Below are 19,203 nucleotides of genomic sequence, written 5' to 3' on the forward strand. Positions count from 1 at the left end.
TCAAAAAAATGGAAACTGATATACCTGATCCACCTGAAAGTTTAAAAGAAAAAAAATAACTTCCTAACAGGAAAGGATGTCCCAATAATGGAGACCAGAATCCTCCTAAATTAGAGAAGTCTCTACCCCTCAACTCAGCAGATCAGAAGGGGAAGACATTCACCACACCAAGGCAAGGGCTATCCAGAAAGACCACTGAAGAGGATTTGATCAGAAGAATCTCCAAGGAGAGTAACAGTGGTCTCTGAAGCCCCTTCGAGAACCAGGTTCAATCCCTCAGACTCAGCCTGATCAATTGGATTAGGTACATGGAAGTTTCCGATATAAGGATTAGGCAGGAGAGAAGAGTAAGTTCTCCTCGTCATGAAGTTCAAGGGGAAATACAGATCTAATAAGGCTGTGGACCAAGCTCAGCTCTCACCCATCTGTAAAAGAAACAAGTGTCCCTGGAGTAAGCAATAAGGGAAACCTGAAAAAAATATGTCCATCCTGAAACCTCACAGAGTTACAAGACTAAAGATGCTGCCCCAACGATGCATCAGAATCAGTGGAGTAACCATTCGGAGTCTTTTCAGGATTGATAATTTTTGCCTGGGTAATAGCAAAATAAGGAAGATCACCAAAAGGGCCTTTCTCTCAAGCCTGAGAATCCACTAGGGAGGAAAGGCCCTGTACCTTGGTTAGCAGATCCCATGGAGTCATGAAAGCATTTTCTGCAAGCATAAAAGGATTCTTGAATGTGCATGGCCCAGGATTAGCATGTAAATGGCCCAGAATTTCATGTGGTCCTCCCTCCAATGACCTCCACCTGCAGCACAGGATCTGGTACACACCTTAGTTTGTGGATTTCTCCCTTATGTCAGAAGTAAACAGTTATGAAAAACTGGCCTCTCAAAAATTGCATTGAATGGAACAGAGAAAACAGGGGAAAAATTTCATCCAAGTCATAATCCAAACTGTCTCCTATAAAGTTAGGACAATACCTTGACGTTGTCCAAATCAGAAAATCTGACCCAGGAATGATCCCATGATGTAGAAGGACCTACTTGTTCTGGAATTTCAGAATGGTGCCCAGGAGACAAATGCTGCTCCATGAACTAGAAGGCTAATTCTTTAGGCCAGGAACTACCTAATGCTCAATGGCTTAAAATCTGGTTTGCTCATAAACCTGATAATCAGCAAACGATGGAAAGGCTGAGGTAGTTTGAGAAGAGACTGGAGAAAAGGGGGATGCCTTGGAGATTGTAACTTCTGAACACAAGACTTTCCTTTCACAGTAGAGCGGCAGGTAGCTCCCTGACCAAAGGAAAGGGACATAAGGGGAATGTGCTGTAAAGCTTTCCACTAAAGAACCATATAACTGTCTGCAGGCTAAGACATTTTTCAGATGAATTATTTTATTTGTCAAATATTAATATTAATTTAGGTTGTCAAATGGGAAAAAAATACTGATTATAATTTTGCTTGGTACTTACTAATTTAACCACTAGCCTACAGGGCACTTATACCCCTTCCTGCCCAGGCCAATTTCCAGCTTTCAGTGCTATCGCACTTTGAATGACAATTGCACGGTCATGCAACACTGTACCCATATGAAATTTTTATAATTTTTTTGTGACAGATAGAGCTTTATTTCGGTGGTATTTAATCACCTCTGGGTTTTTAATTTTTTCTTAAACAAACCAAAAAACACTGAAAATTAAAAAACAAAATTTTTTTTCTTAGCTTTTGTTATAAAATTTTGTAAATAAGTGATTTTTCTCCTTCACTGATGTGCACTAATGAGGCTGCAGTGATGGGCACTGATGGACACTGATAGGTGGCACTGATGAGGAGGCACTGATGGGCATTGAAAGGCAGCACTCATATATGGCACTGATAGGCGGCACTGACTGGCATTGTTAGGCGGCACTAACTGGCTCTGTTAGGCGGCACTGATTGGCAGCACTGACTGGCATTGATGGGTGACACTGAAAGGCAGCTCAGATGAGCACTGATATGTGACATTGATGTGGCACTGATGGGCACTGAAATGTGGCATGGATGAGCACTGAGAGCTGGCACTGAAGGACACTGACAAGTGGCGCTGCTGGGGCTACACAGATCATCAGGGCACACTGATCATCAGTGCTCTGATGATGTGTGTACATGTCCCCTCGGAGAAATGCCGATTACCGGCTCCCCTCTCCTCACGAGCTGTCAGCGTGGCAGCTCGTGGGGAGAGAAATGCCGATAACCGGCATTTCCCTGTTTACATGTGATCAGCTGTGATTGTGTGATTGGAAACAGCTGATCACATGACCGAGCCGACATCTTTGGCTCTTTCCGTGGATCGGTGATCCTCTGTGTCCGAGGGACACAGCGCACCACTGATCGCCGCGCTGCATGCTCTGGGAGCCACGCATGCACGGTTAGAATGGGAGGATGTTATATGACGTCCTCCCAGAAAGAGAGAACCACCTTGCATCCGTCATATTACTATATGGCGGGCGGGAGGCGGTTAAAGTTTGCACTGCAAAACTTCACAGGAATTTACAGTATCATACAGTACATAATTTAAATTTAATTCTGAAAGTTGTTTTTTTTTAACCAAGAACCCAGTATCAGGTAGTTCTGAGTATGGTATATTTGGCATTGAAAATAAGTGAAAATAGTAGAATAACTTGATGGTATTTCACAGTGGTTCTTGCTGGTGCCACAATAGTACATAGGCAATTGGAAAAGTAGCCCAGGACATCTGGTTGATGTTCAGCCACAATTTTGTCTTGCGGCGCTTCATCATGTCAGCTTACGAAGTCTCACAGATACTTGTGTTGTGTGAAAAGACAGTAAAAGCAGTAAGCAGAATTTTGGAATCATGATCCTAATCCTATTATTCTGCTGGATAGGTGATCTGCACAATATTGATAAAAAAAATATTGAATGGGCTCTTGTACATTTTGAAGGTTTACTTATTCACTATATCATCTATGGGCAGCACAGTGGCTAAATGGTTAGCACTTCCGCCTGGCAGTACTAGGGTCGTTGGTTCAAATCCCAGCCACGGCACCACCTGCCTGGAGTTTGCATGTTTTCCCTGTGCCTGCGTGGGTTTCCTCCGGGTACTCCGGTTTCCTCCCACACTCCAAAAGACATGCTGGTAGGTTAATTGGATCCTGTCTAAATTGGCCCTAGTATGTGTATGTAGGAATGTGAGTTAGGGACCTTAGATTGTACGCCCCTTGAGGGTTAGGGACTGATGTGAATGTACAATATATATGTGTAAAGTGCTGCATAAATTGATGGTGCTATATAAGTACCTGAAATAAATAAATAAATATCGTCTGACTGATATACACAGACAAGTACTGAAAAATAAGCAATACTGTAACCATACCTGCTCCGCTGCCAGAGCTTCTGCATAATTCTCCAGGTAATCCCCAATCAAAACAGACCCAACAAGAGTTAGGCCTTTTCCAGCTTTCAACTGAGATGCAAAGGAAAGGAGGTGTGGCTGAGATACATGAAGATCTGAATCCAGTTCCACCAGAACAAGCAGCTGTGGCCTAGGTAGTAGGAAAAACAGACATGAATGATACAAGAAATCACACATACAGATTAATAAATAATAACATAAAACGGTTGGCTAGCGTTACCTCCAGTTTTTAGTATGTGGTGGTCCCTCTTCCAGTCTAAGTAAAGCAAAGCGTGCAGCACTTAGAGAAAGACCTCTGATCCCATCTCCCCATTCTTTTTCCGCTCTGTGCACATAAATTAGGTAAGAAACACACAACATAAGCTAAAAGAAAAGACAATATGGTGGCAAACGTATTAGTCTGAAAAGAATGCATATCAAATTTGCTCACCCGTGATATTCTATGTACTTGTAGATCATTCCGGCAATCACCATGGAAATGAGGGCATAATACCAAGATGATATGAACATTAAGGCTAAGCAAAGAGCCATCCCTAAGAAAGATAATGTCCTGTAATATAAACAAGCACAGAAGGCAACAATTACCAAAAATGTTATACATTGAAATTAAATTTGCATGTTAGGTTAAAAAGAATTAAATTCTGCATACAAATAACTTGTATAAATACATTCTTACCGTGATTAACGTATGCATGTAAAACACACACATTTTTAAACTGCAAGTAAATAAATGCAAGAAATATTAATCAGTTACTCTACTGATTTCTAGTGCAGAGTGGTTTTGGCATCAATCCCAGCACAGGATAGTCTGATATTTTTAGCAAGGAAATCTAGCATGGAATTAAAAGGTTTGATTGTCTGTCATTTTTTTTTTATTATTAACAGAGGAGGGTAAACAAGGGCATAAAGTTGCTACATAGTGCAGTAATGCCTTTTTTTTCCATAATAATTTTTTTATTACATATTAAACATATATCAGTACAAGCGTCAATACAAACGATAGGACAATAACATGTGACAAACCCCCCCCCCCCCCACAATAGGTACAACAGTATCATACCATAATAGAATATAAGGAATCATTCCCTCATAAGGCACCCTATCAACATCTAGGCGTGTCAAACTGATAATGGAGTAGAACCAAGAGTCCAAGAGAATAAACCTGAACACTGTGCTCATAGCTATCTAAAAAAACAAACAGTGCACAAGCAATTATTCGCAATGCAGGGCATTCGCACCAAATATGGTGCATTGAACCCGATGCTTGCCGACATCTCCAACAGAAATCTGGGGTTGCAGAATATATCTTATGCAGAAGATGAGGAGTTCTGTACCAACGCGTGAAAATGTTGAAATTATGCTCCTGAACCGACACGTTTACTATACCATTATGTATTGTGTTAAGAGCTTGTTCTCTATTCACTGGAGTCAGGGAGACATCCAAATCTCTTTCCCATTTACTAAGGTGTCCAATAGTAGTGTCAGACACTTCTTGCGTCAAGTTAAGATAGAAATCAAGTGTCTCCGCAAGTCCTTAGATAGGCAGAGCGTCTCAAAAAAGGTGAGTTGTCTACCGCACAACTCGCGGTATGAAGATTCCAACACAAAATGTCTGATTTGTAGAGAAGACCACCACTGAAAGGGTGGTGGGGAGTCTTTATGAGCCAAGTCCGCCCTTGATCGAAACTTACCTTTCTGAAAAAAAGTCTCCAACTCTACAGGCCCATCTGAAACATAATAGTGTCGCTCCCATGAGCGGATGATTTGCCAGATGTCTTTCAGTAGTTGATGCAGGCAACCAGGGTATCAACACTAACCGTCCAGCTGCTATCTCCTGTTCCAGTCCAACCCAATCCTTCATCTGTGCATGTATATGCCAATCCACCATTCTGGTGAGCAGGCAGGCTCTATGATAGGACCCAAGATCAGCACTCCCAACTCTCCCCTGCTTTTTGGTTGGCATAGTTGAGATAAACTCATCCTGGGGGTGCTGCTCTTCCATATAAATCTAGAGAATAGGCGCTGTGTCGTGTGGAAAAAGATTCGGGGGAGTGAGATTGGAATAGCCTGCATAAGATACAGGCATTGTGGCAATATGGTCATTTTGATCACTGCCGCTCTGCCGAACCAAGAAAGAAAAATGGAGGATATTCCAATTAACTAAATCATCTTCTATTTTGCGAAGCAAAGACTGGAAATTGAGAAAATACAAATCCGATAGTGATGCCGGCAAAAAAATCCCTAAATATATGATTCCGTTTAACTGACATTCAAATGGGAATTCTCGTTGGCATTGAGCAAGCATATCCTTCAAGAGCGTGATGTTAAAAGCATGCGATTTCGGAAGGTAGAGTATGAAACTTGAGAACACTTGGTATTCCCTGATCACCTTTACTGGAGCTGGGAGATTAGTTAAGGGATGAGAAAGGAACAGAAGGATATCATCCACAAAAGCCACCACCTTATAAATATGCGACTAATTGTTATGCCAGCTATATCAGGGTCTGCTCGAATCTAGTCTCAAAAAGGGTTCTAATGTCAGCACAAAAATAATGGGAGACAAGGGGCAGCCGTGTCTCGTTCCATTTGCAATTGAAAAAGCCTTGGACAACAACCCATTGACCTTCACTGAGGCCGATAGTTTGGAGTATAAAGGAGCCAATAAAGGGCTGCATTCGGAACCACAGTCCTGCATTTGATAGCACTGCGGCTATATATTCCCAAGATACCCTATCAAATGCTTTTTCTGCATCCATGGAGAGAAAAAACCCAAGGTATTTAGACAAGGTCAGCCAGTGATGTATATCCAAAGCCTTAATCGTATTGTCACGACCCTCTCTGCCTGGGATAAAACTCCCCTGATCCAACGACACCCACGATTTAAGGTAAGCCAATAGAGGATTAGCAAGAACTTTTGCGAACAATTTCACATCTATGTCTAGTACGGAAATTGGGTGGTATATTTGGACTTGAGGTGAGCTTCTAAAAGTTGAATCGGGGGTGTCAAGTGCTCCTCCAACGAATTGAATGCTCACAAAAAATGAGGGAGAAGCAAATCCTGAAACGTTTTGTAATATAAAGTGGGCACTTCGTCTGGACCTGGGTTCATGCTCTTAAGTGCCGCTAGAACCTCCTCAGTTGAAATTAGCTTATCAATGGATTCAGCTACGTTAAGGGGTAAAAGAGGAAATCCATACTGATGGAGGAACGTCTGAATTGCACTCGCGTGGTCAGAGGCACTTCCCAGAGGACCTCCTGTCGACGATAAGTTATATAGTTTTTCGTAGTATTGAACAAACAGATACAATAGCTTCCGTAGATTTGCCCGACTGATCCTTAATGGAGTGAACGGTCATATCCTGTTTGGTTTTCTAGAGTGCTCTTGCCAGATAATGACCATTTTTATTGGCATGTTCATAAAAGAGTTTCGAACGAAGGAGTACATTTCCTGCATACCTTACCATCCAATTTCTCCAACTTGTCAGGCTTGAATCAAAGCATCAAAAGGACTGCACCACCTGTGAGCGTTTATGTTTAATTTCCAAAGTATAATTATGGGCAATAAGCCTATCTACTAAAGCCTGCCTGGACTATTTCATTTTTGTGGAAAGGGTGATAAAGTGTCCCCGCATTACACACTTATGCACTAGCCATTGAATCATTGGGGAGGTATCAGGGGTGTAATTGAGAGTGAAAAACTCTCGTAAATGTTCCTGAAATTGGGCCAAATGGGATGGATCTCCCAGCAAGGAAGGATTTAAGTGCCAAAATTTGGTTCTTAGATCCCGTTCAGGAAATTGGAGTGTCATGGTAATTGGGTGGTGATCAGAGGCATAAAGCGGTTTGATAGTAACGTTACACAAGTATGATAGATCTGCTTGAGATAAAAAGAGGTAATCAATACACGAATACTTAGGTATATGAGAATAGTATGTATTCTTTACAAGAGGGGTTATGAGTCCGCCACGAGTCGTGTAAAAACATAGAGGGCAGTTGAACTTTAATTTGTTTGAGAGCTTTGTATGGGATGGCAGAAGTCCCAGTCGACGAATCCAAAAGTGGTTCTAAAAGGTACATTCAGGTCACCTCCCAAAATCAGGAGTCCCGAGGTGAATGACGTCAACTCTTCTACAACCTTACGCATAAAGGACATTTGTTTCGTATTGGGGCTATAAATATTCGCTAGTGTAATTGGTCGATTATACACAGAGCCCCTGGCAAAAATATACCAGCCCTCAGGATCCACCAATTGTTCAGCAAAGAAAAAGGGCAAAGATTTAGCAAGGAGGATCGCCACCCCTCTCAACTTCGACTCAGAGGCCGAAGCATGATACAAATGGGGATACTTATAATAATTTGCAAGTTTTTAAAATGTGTCTCCTGGAGAAAGGCAACATTGGCCTTTTGTTTAGAAACTTGTGATAAAATCATAGACTGTATCTCAGGAACATTCAGTCCTCTGACATTTAGAGAGAACATTTTTAAATGGCGTGCAAAGGGCATATTCCCCAATGGAGTCATACTGCTCGTTCGATCTCCTCCCTGAAGGAACGTGGGAGGGTGGAGGGAAGAAAAAAAAAAAAGGGGGGGGGGGAAGCCCACAAGAAAGAGGAAGATGATGAGGAGGAAGGAGAGAAAGAAAGAACAAGGTAGAGCAGAAGTAGAATTCAGATATATGAACACAAGAAGGAAAAGTAAATGAAAAAGATAAAGAGTAGGCAGTTTCGGGTGAAACCTGGTTACAACCAGGGATTTGGGAATAACTAACCCAAGTTTCACTTAAACAACTGAAAAAAGGTCAGCCAGGCAATTGCCCAGCTGCTTGGGGTAAAGTAAATCCAAGGCGCAAGACAAGAAAACCCCTGTCCGCCAGAAAGTAGTAATGTTATTAAATTAAAGTGTAACCGGGCAGAAGGAAGCAGATTTCAAACCAAAAAGCAGTCTGGCCAAGGTAATCATTGGGCAGTTATATACTTAAGAGCACACTGCAAACCATCTAGGCTGAGCCGTCTTCTCGTCACTCCCAACAAAATCAACCATCAAGTATGACATAGATGCAAATATGAACTAAAACATAAAATATAACAGAAATATTAAAGTACACTATTTGCCCAAAGAGCCAGATATCCGTCTCGTGATCCAACACACCGATCCTGTATATCAAGATCACTTAGGATTCGGTCACCAGAACACGCAACCCACAAAGTAGGAAATATATTGTATACCTACAGATATCCCCGGGGGTCAAAGCAGCAACATCGGGTGTCTACCAGGCAATATAAGGACTGACACATCAAACCTTAACAGGGCACAAGTCATATTTCCTCTTAACCCCCAAGGATCCCTCATTCACCACCATCATCCTAACAACTTAGCAAAATGAGGGGGGGGGGGGAGAAGGGGAGGGGACAGGCAGGCAAACACAAATGAAAGAGAAGAAAAAAATAAAAATAAAAAAAATAGAAATAAAAAAAAAGGGGGGAGGGGGGCAAGGAGAGAGGGAGCCAGGGAGGAAAAAAAGGGGGGGGGGGGGAGCAAGGGATGGAAGGGCAAAAAAGGCAAGACCAGAAAACTGACAAAACATAACTTCCAGTATATAATATATCATTACCGCCCCCCCCCCCCCCCCAAATGGAAGACCAAGATATGATGGGTACAAGAGGTCCTGCAGTTTACCGCCTAAGGCCTACAAGAAGCCATAGAGGCCAAAGATTATAGGATGTGATATCTTCTTGACATCTGTAAGCCGAGTTGGCAGGCAACCAAGCCAAATGATGGCAACCTCACTAAGCAGTCTTCACTTAAATGGGCATGGGCAATAACAGTATGACAGGAAAACAGAGATGTCCATATTAGGCCTGATGCGAGTCGGAAACATTGTTCAGAAGACTTCTACGATATGTTCCTTTCCATCGAGGGGTTCACAAATCGGACGCTTGAAGAGATTTCTTCCACAGGTCCAGTAGCTGGAATGCTTGGCACCATTCTGGGATCAGGACTGGAGGGACATGTAGCCACTCAAAAAATTGGGGAAGGTCAAAGGGAGTATAGATGCTATGTTATCTCTCCTGAAGCATACCTGTGAGGTCAAATGGGAAACGCCACTTGTATGGAATGCGGCGTTCTCTTAGGATCTGAAGCAATGGCCTAACTGCCCTTCTGTGCTGCATAGTAATTAGGGAAAGGTCCTGAAATATTTTCACCTCCGCCCCATTAAAAGTAAATTCCTCTTGCTCTTTTTCTGAGAGATATCCTCCTTTAGTTGATAATCCACAAAACAACATATAATGTCCCGGAGTGGATCCCCCTCCTTGCCCATTGGGCGGAGGGCTCTGTGAGCACGATCCAGAACTATAGGCGAATCTAGAGGTTTGTTGAGTAAGGTGTTAAATAGAGATTGTAATGCTGCTGGTAGCTGAGCATATTCTACCTATTCTGGGATTCCGCGAACTCTAAGATTGTTTCTCCGGCCTCTATTATTAAGATCCTCTAGTTTGCTATTCAAATCAATAAACTGCACATTATATCGACTTGCTTGGTGTGGCAATTCTCTTATGTCGGCATCGTGTCTCTCCGCCGCCTGTTCTACCTCCATCAGCCTGTCCGAGACACCCCTGAGTTCTTCTTTGAGGTCTGTCACTGCCTCCGCTAAAGCCTTTTTAATGTCTGCTGCTATTGATTGCAGATCTGACATCTTGTGCACTTGTTTAATAATAGACAGCATCGCCTCTGTGTCTCCCTTGCTAGAGCGCGGCATGGAACCGCTAGGCAAGTCTGATGCCTCCCCACTTGTGGAAGGAGGCATAGGCCCCTGTGTGTCTGCAGGCTGGGTACGAAAAATCTCCGGGAGATTTTTCCCCAAGCAGGAGTGCGGGGTGTTTGTGAAAGGCAGGGATCTGCCTACCTTGCCCATCGTGCAGTCAGCGCCCCAAAAAAGCTGCATAAACTCTCCGGCAGACTCGGAGCTCAGGTATTAAGCTGCCATTTCCCCTGCACGCCAGACCATGCCCACGCAGTAATGCCTTTATTAAAAGGATACACTTAAAAACAGACAGTAGGTATTGCACTCACAAGGGTGTTTACAGATTAACTGGGTTAAGCTGATGTAGGGGAAGTTTCTCCAAAAAAGTGTTTCCAAGATGCCTTGCAAGCTGACAGGAGTGAGAGTGGCCTGCTGTTTGTCCACAGCGGTGGTGTCTGACCAGGGGCGGACTGACCATTTGGAATATCGGGCACTGCCCGAGGGCCCGGGGTCAGTAGGGGGCCCCATGAGATGTCCCTGGTACCTTTTTCATAGGCTTTTTTGAGTTTGGGCAAGGACACAGGGGCCCCATGATCCCCTATTGCCCGGGGGCCCCATGAGTTGTCAGTCCGCCCCTGTGTCTGACCCTTATACCGGCATTTCAAGAGTGTCTGCACTGCAATCCCTCTTCCTGCTCATAGTGGTGGCTGCACAGGCTTTCCATGGGACACATCACATGACTCAGGCTGAGTTTTCTTACATGTGTGACCTCTACCATCTGTTTTCATGTGTACTATTTCAATAAAGGTATCACTGCACTATGAAGCTCCTTTGCACCCTTGTTTACCCTCCTTTTACAGAATGTGCTTTGGATTCCCAGTTCAGCTTCAAGGGGCAGCAAAGGCACAAAGCAAGTGACAGCTTTCTTAGGTTTAGCACACAGTTACACCTCCAGGATGATCGTAATTGATATGCTGAGATTTAAATACAGTAAATATTAGGATATTGTACACAATAATTCTATACTTTGTTGCATTTGCAGTTTTTTAAATACATTTTTTTTATTCACTGAAGGTTTATTTCATAGTAGGAGGAAGTACTTTATAATTAAGTCACAAAGTGCCTTGGGTTTAAGGTTTTTTTTTTTTCATTCTTAGCATGTCAATTTTTTATTGCTATATTTACCTCTGCAGTGGAGATTCACCACTCTATTTGTACTTGTGACCATTGTCACTGAAAGAAAAGGCGAGGAGAAACCTAAAATGTTAGAGTTGTCACCAGGACAAGAGGTGAAGGGAAGTCTTCCATTAAATTTAATTTCGCTTTAAACATTAATTTAGAGATTCTCTCATTTCAGATGAGGAGAGAATTAGGTATAAGAGGTGGCCTAAGGTTTTTGGGTTATTCTATTATTACATCTATTTTCAATGTCAAAACTCCCATACTCAGAACTACCCCAGTTCTCGCTTTCATAAGATAACTTTCAGCATTAAATTTGAATTATGTATGATAATTTAAATTCCTGTGACGTTTTGCAATGTAAACTTTAAGGATTCATTCACACCATAGTGCAGAGGCCTCAGTTTATCTGCATGCATTCTGCAAAGGCACAACCAACTCAATTGTTCTCTATGTGCTTTGTTCACACCACAACACTAGTATCACACGCAGACTTTTCTGTGCCAAAATCTGCAACTGGTATAAACTCGTATGAAAACTGACGTCTCTGCAAGTGAAATGTGTGCATAAGTTTCCATCAGTTTTCTATGCACGTATGGTATTGTCAGGGCAGGAGCTGAGGAACGGACAGGCAGGCCTAATAACAATGTAACGCACTGGCTTGCGACAACCACCACCCACAGACCGAAGTACCTGTAATATCAAGTAATATCAATTACGATCATCCTGGAGGTGTAACTGTGTGCTAAACATAAGAAAGCTGTCACTTGCTTTGTGCCTTTGCTGCCCCTTGAAGCTGAACTGGGGATCCAAAGCACATTCTGTAAAAGGAGGGTAAACAAGGGTGCAAAGGAGCTTCATAGTGCAGTGATACCTTTATTGAAATAGTACACATGAAAACAGATGGTAGAGGTCACACATATAAGAAAACTCAGCCTGAGTCATGTGATGTGTCCCATGTAAATCCTGTGCAGCCACCACTATGAGCAGGAAGATGGATTGCAGTGCAGACACTCTTGAAATGCCAGTATAAGGGTCAGACACCACCACCGTGGACAAACAGCAGGCCACTCTCACTCCTGTCAGCTTGCAAGGCATCTTGGAAACACTGAGTCTAAGTCCCAGGCTGCCCTTCGCCAGGGCCCCTGATGGTGGGGATGGACTTGACGCAGCCAGGAACCAGGTCGCGGCCCCCGAGACACCTCAGTTGCGGTAATGGCCGCCGCCAATGGTGTGTAGCTGGTGGAAAAGACAATAGAGTAGTCGGGCAGGCTGGGTCGACAACAACGGGACAAAACGGTACAGGACAGCAGACGAGAATCACGGGTCACGGGTCGAGTTCAGCAACGGAGGGTCAGATCAAAGGAGAACACAAAGAATGGTCAGGTCACAAGCCGAGTCAGATTCCAGGAGAGTCACGAGAGTCAGAACAGAGTAATAACAACACAAAGACACAAGTGCAAAGGGCATGTGCGGACCACAGGCTTATATGTAATCAACCACACCCCTCTGGGGGATGGACCTCAGAGACCAGAAGGCATAAAAGATTCCCATCATGCTCTGCAGAAATCCAACATGGATGCCAGCACATGGAGAAACATAACCTCTGGGAAAAGGTAGGACCTTGACAGGTATGAACAAGGTCTTAATGAGTAAGAACCAAGCAAAAGTAAAATCAATATTTTTTTGACAACCTGAAAATAAAATGAATTAAAATCAAACAGGAAGGCTGGAAGATATGATGATGGAACTTACCAGTGGTAATACTGGAAACGTGGCCGCCAGTTTGGAGAACGGAGAAGAGTCTGTAACCCACAAGCCAAGTTGACAAAAAGGTAGCACATCAGGAAAAACCTATGATAAAGCAACATGAGACTGAGGGCATGGATAGGGTCTAGACAAAACAGACTTCAGCATCTGTAAACTATACTATATTTTGTAACACATTAGGCTTAATTCAAAAAGCTTTAACATAAGTTTAAGACTTTTTATGTTTCAGCCATGACTGTAAATTTCAAATCTCATTGGACCCAGCTGAAAATAACGGTCACCTTTTTGAAAAGAAGTAGACAAATCCTGCGGTGATAGCTTGTGAGAATTAAGCCTAGTGTATGCTATTTGTTAAAGACAAAGAAAGATGGATAAAGATGCATCACAGCTTCTCTACTATAAAATATGATCAGCTATTACTAAGAGTTATAGTGTATACAAACCCTAACAAATAACTTCTCTTATTTGCTCCATTTTGGTCTGGTAAATATACAACTGAAAGTGCTATGTTATATCAGTTCAATAAAGGACAAAAAATATACCAACTATTCCTGCCAGAAATCCATGAAGTTTGAATATCCTTTGTACTCACTGCACTACAATAATCAGGCAGTGTTATTAGCCCTGCCCAGCTCGCCTCGTGAACTACAGTACACCTCCCTCTAGGTTACTGATAAGAGGAGAGGAGAAGCCATTTTGTAGTCGAAACACACCGAAGTGACAATGATGTTCCTTCATAGATACAGTGCGTTGAGTGTTATTTCCCTGTAACAGGAAGTGTACTACTGGCAGGATTATCAGGCGAAAACAAAAGGAGAATAAAACCTAAACATTTTCTGTTCTTGGGTTTACATACATTTTAATACTGAATATTCAGCTGTACAGCCTCTTTTCCAGAACTCTATGGTGTCTGTTTATTTCTAGAGTTTATGGTCAGCTCTTGCTTTCATTTTGTGTATTCGTTTCTTGACACTGTCAGTACTAAGCTGTCACTCAAGGAGGAGTGAGGGGGGATTTGTAAAACAGTAATCTAGTATGGCAGACAAATGACTGATACATCACATGTGAGGAGCTAAACCGTTTAATTATTACACTAATAATACACTATTTTCAGCTACAGCTTATCATGTCTTGTTGTCTGTTAGAACAAAACTGAATATAAAAGTAATTAAAGTATGACCCTCTGTTTTAAAATTATTTCTTTTTAAGACTGTGCTGAGACTTAAGCAGCCATACATTGTACAATTTTCTTTCCTTCAATCCCTCCCGCTGCACTATTTTATTCTGGTAGCAGGAGGTTTCCTAGCTGTCAGAATACGATGATCACTGCTGGAGGCTTTAGCCACCAGCAGTGATCACATGAAAAAACCCAACAGGCTGGTTGTACTGAAGTTGATGGAGAAATCAACTGCAATACAACCAACCTGCCCATAGATGTATGGAAATTCAGCTGGTTCCTGCTGAACCGGCCAATTATTTGCTTATATGGCCATCTATACTGAGACATGTAGTCTTCCCGAAAAAAGATTTAGATCAGTCCTATATTCACTTAAAATATAGAGTAACATCTTGCCATTCTTTTCAGTGCAATAGACCATGGAACAGTGGTGAGCAGAGATGAGAACAAACATGACAATGACTTCTCTTAAGACCAATTACAATATCAGTGTAATATGACTGAACAATGAAGTCACATCTGTGAACCTAGTAGATGTGAAGTCATACAGACAGAATGGATGTCAGAATGAATTACAGTGACTGCACAACAGAACACAGGCACTAATAAAAAGAATGGCATACCCCAAAATCCAACAGATATACTAGGAAGAATAAATAGGGGAACTGTATGTAAATTTTGCATACTTAAGTGTATGTCCACAATTAAAACAACTTTTCACTTTAAAATTAAAAACTGTGAAATAATCTGGAAAAAAAAGGTATGTGAATGATTTAGAAAGCCAATGTAAGCATAAGTGAACAACAAGAAAACTATTAACACACAACAACATGGAGTATCTGAATAAAACATGGTATAGTTCCACTATTTTCTACACTTTATAATAATATATATATATATATATATATATATATATATATAACTAAAATAGTACTGTAAAGGTTCAATCGTAACTGGCCAACAGTACTTTGATTACAATAATGCACATTATACAAATGCACTTGTGTAGTTAAATCTATTGTCAATAATAACTTTTATCTTACTGGTCAAGATAGCATACTTATATTGTGGTTATCCATTATATCTTCCAAAATGTAAATTATTTGTAAAAATAAAAAAGGTAATGAACAGTCATAAAAGTTAATGAGCGATCAATCTGCTGGTTACTACTGTACTGTGCTCCCTGGAAAACTACATACAAACTACGGTAGTGAATTTTGAATTTGTATATCCAAATTAAAGTTGTTTGTACTTAATATTGTATATAAATCACTTGACTTGCAGGTAATGAAATTACATACATGGACAGGATTGGTGCTACCAAATCCAAAGAAGCAATGAGAATCCCCAGCTCAGCAATTCCAGCTGTAAGCAACAATGCCCAAGTAGGTTCCCCGTTGCTCTTTCCGTGACCAAATACCTGTTTTTGTGAAAGGGAAAAAAGAAAAAGGTTATTGCTTACCTTTTACGTGCAAATCTATTTTTCCTGAATTACCTAGATACAGTATCTAAAAATATCAACATTCATTCAGTTGTTACCCTCAGGAAAGGGATGATTCCATCCTTGGCAATGGCCTGAAGAAGTCGTGGGGCACCCGTCAGGCTCTGTAGTCCTGCTCCACAGGTAGAAAAAAATGATCCAATCACTATGACCCAAGGGGAAGGCCAAGAGAGGGCACCTACTACAAGAGTTCCCTTTACTGCATCTCCAAACCTGCAAGAAACAAACCCTAGATGTCATATTGAACGCATCTGCACAAGCCACCAATCAGTTCTTCTGCTCCCATAGCAAGAGACCATTCATGTTCCTGTTCATGCCTTCATATTTTTGCTCCGACTACTGCAACATCATCTAGTCTACCAACAACAAGGTTCATCTCTACAATGTATTATGAAAGCTGCTACAAGGTTTTCTGTATCTCTAATTAACCCAAGAATAAAATTGAAGTTACGATGCTTTGTTTAACAAACATTTTACAATTCACAACCAAACTAGATTTCTAACTGAATACATAAATATTCTTTTAACTGTCCTTCCTCCACTAAACATCGAATATTCTAACTATTTATGACCTAATACAATGTATACCTGTCAGATACTTTCAAGGATCCCTAACTTTTTTCTCCCCCGATCCTTTTAGATTTGCCCTTTTTTAAATCATGTTAATCTTTTTTCCTACCCTAATCATACATTATAATTCCCATCATATCTCCAACCTATTATGCCTGGCAGGAGCTACATTTACCTTGTGAAAATTTTTTGGCAAGTTTTGTTTTTAAGGTCAACCTTACATCAGTATGCTGTATTCACCTCACATTCGATAATTTACTTTGATGAATTGCTATCTCATGCAGTTTTTCTGAAAAATGGGTCACATGACCTTCACATTGCATGCAAAATCCTTTAGCATAACACTTACTATCATCTCCTAAGATATTCTCTTTTTGGATCTTCCCAATGCCACACAGCATTTGCAGCAAAACTCCAACAGTGTCCAGCTCCTACTGTACATGCATGCCGCTCGGCCCATTCAGTCCTATGGCTAGTTCATACTCATTGTAGCCATCAGCCATTCCTCAGGGCTATGGACAGAATCAAAGGAATGCATGGGTTGAGTGGTGTGCATGCAGAGTAGGAGCTAGATGGGGAAGGAGAAGTTTGTGCTTCAAAGTGTGCACAGTGCTGGGCCAGGCCACACAGTAAAGATTTCAGGAGAATGAATAAAGGGAAATATTTTACTTGGCGACTACCATTCAGGGTGGTAGGGGAAACTTTAAAAAGGGCCATTTAAGGAATTTACATTTTGGAGAGCAGTGCTGTATAATATGTGGATAATTAAAGTAGTGTAAAACTCAAAACCAAAAATGTAATATATTGCAGCTTAAAAAAATCCTCAGATGTGGTGGCTGCATTAGTTTTAGTTTTTTTAAGCTTTTTTCCCACCTTTGTTTTCACCTGGGGATCTTGCCAGTAACACATCTCCTGTATTAGAGTGCCACCACTCTGGATGAAGGAGCACAGGTGGACAGCAGCATTGTCAGTCTGGGGGGCAAGGAGTGTTAGATGTACTAGCAGATTCAGATACACTGACAAATTGAATTCAAACTCCAGCTAAGGTTATAGAATATACAATTTTCTTGTCCAATTTTTCTTTTGACTTACCAAAACCATATAATATGAGGCCAAACCTAAAAACTTTCAATTTGCATGCAATCAGGCAGGCCCTTGCACTACATAGTTGAAGGTAAATCTAAAGGAAATTGAAGTTAAAAAATAGTATACTATATGATATATACATGATATATAATATATGACCAGCTTAATACTTTATAAGCTGTTAGAGCAACAGTTTTTTTTTCTTTTGGGATAAACTAATCATTGTAAGCACCCCTGTCACTGGTAAATGGTTTGTCTCATCCCTGCAACTGCTACATCTGCAGGTGAACTTGTTCTTTTGAAAAAGAAGTGACTCACTGCCTGGATCACCAGGTGAAATAAAGGTAAGAAAACCTTAAAAGAAAATGAATTGGTAAGCTGCAATATAATAAACGTTTGCTTTTGGGTTTAATGCCACTTTAAAGAAAGAACTGCACAATACTTACTTTGCACGATACTTACTTATCTCTGAGCACCACTCCATCAGTGCAGGCTCCAAACAAGATAACATTACTAAGATCTAAAGTCCACAGAATTAAGGAAATTAACTATAAGCAAAACTGGTTATGTACAACATAAAATTTTAAACAGGGTTGCACCAATACCGATATCAGCGACGATACCAAATACTTGCACGAATACTCCTGCAATTGCTCCCAATACCCGAAACCGATACCTTTGAGGTGCGATTTGAGCCCATACAAAATTAATGGGCTCAAATCTCACTGCAAAGAATCGCATGTGATTGGAACAGGAATACAGTGTGATTCAAGCCCAAATCGCATGCAGTTTCACCACCACTCCTGTGTGATCCCAGTATAGAAAGACAGGGAAGCACCATCTAAGAAGTGCATCAATAAGCAAACAATTTCTTATTGTTATAACAACTCAAATATTAAAAGTACATAATATATCTTGCATGTCAAATCCAAAACCACGGCTGCTTGTGGCGCTCACAGGGCTGGAGAAGATGTATAGGCTGGTCCACCCCCAAGCTGACATCACTTCTGCCCTATACTCACAGAGGTCCCAGAACTTCCTATATCTCCTCCAGCCCTGTGAGCACAGCAAGCGGTCCTGGTTTTGGATTTGACATGCAAGATATATTATGTACTTTTAACATGTGGGATCAAACAGGAGCGATGGGGGAAACCGCATGAGATTTGGACAGGAATCACAATGCATTCATTTTGTATGGGTTCAAATCGCACTGCAAAGGTATCGGTACTCTGTATCAGTTGATAGCATTGGTACTTGTACTCGCTAGTGAAAACGGTATTGGTGCATCCCTAGTTTTAAACATTGGGAATCATTCTTTAGCCAAAAAAGCAAATCATATGTTACAATTATGAAACTTCTCTGTAGACATTTATGGTATAACATGGGGCACTCCGGGTAAACAGCTACATACCAAGTTAAAAATTGTATATGCATTACACATATTTTATGCTTTTCAATAAATGTTTTTTTTCTGTCGGTATAATTGTACTTTTACAGGGATCACTCATGTGACACAAAACCCTGCAACATTGTAGGTGATAATCTGTTTTCAATCTGGAGCTTCCAATGTCATGTCTTTAATGCCTGTTTATTCAACAATAAACCCTCATACTGCCAATTCATTGTCCAATAAGGAGACAGAAGACACGGGAAACTAAGACTGAAGGAGGAAATTGGGAAGTTATTTTCAGGTTTTGCTGTGTGGTAGAATTGTGTGCACATTTTTTCACAGGTAAAACTATTCATATTCACACAGTATTTCA

General features: G+C 41.2%; 1 protein-coding gene across 2 annotated transcripts in view; it reads right to left on the reverse strand.

The window, feature by feature from the left end:
- Positions 1-19,203, reverse strand: part of SLC12A6 (solute carrier family 12 member 6) — a 76,188-nt gene that overhangs the window by 11,798 nt on the left and 45,187 nt on the right. For both annotated transcript variants that reach the window (XM_089687032.1, XM_089687033.1), the window contains 7 exons: positions 17,903-17,960; positions 15,823-15,997; positions 15,585-15,703; positions 13,092-13,190; positions 3,846-3,965; positions 3,636-3,740; positions 3,377-3,545 (listed from right to left, as the gene is read on the reverse strand). In XM_089687032.1, the coding sequence (XP_089543158.1) occupies positions 3,377-3,545; positions 3,636-3,740; positions 3,846-3,965; positions 13,092-13,190; positions 15,585-15,703; positions 15,823-15,997; positions 17,903-17,960 (845 nt within the window). The remainder of the gene's footprint in view (positions 1-3,376; positions 3,546-3,635; positions 3,741-3,845; positions 3,966-13,091; positions 13,191-15,584; positions 15,704-15,822; positions 15,998-17,902; positions 17,961-19,203) is intronic.

The sequence above is a fragment of the Staurois parvus genome, unplaced genomic scaffold (assembly GCF_062004578.1).
Source record: "Staurois parvus isolate SC_StPar_1 unplaced genomic scaffold, SC_StPar_1.0 ptg000415l, whole genome shotgun sequence".
Classification (NCBI taxonomy): Eukaryota; Metazoa; Chordata; class Amphibia; order Anura; family Ranidae; genus Staurois; species Staurois parvus.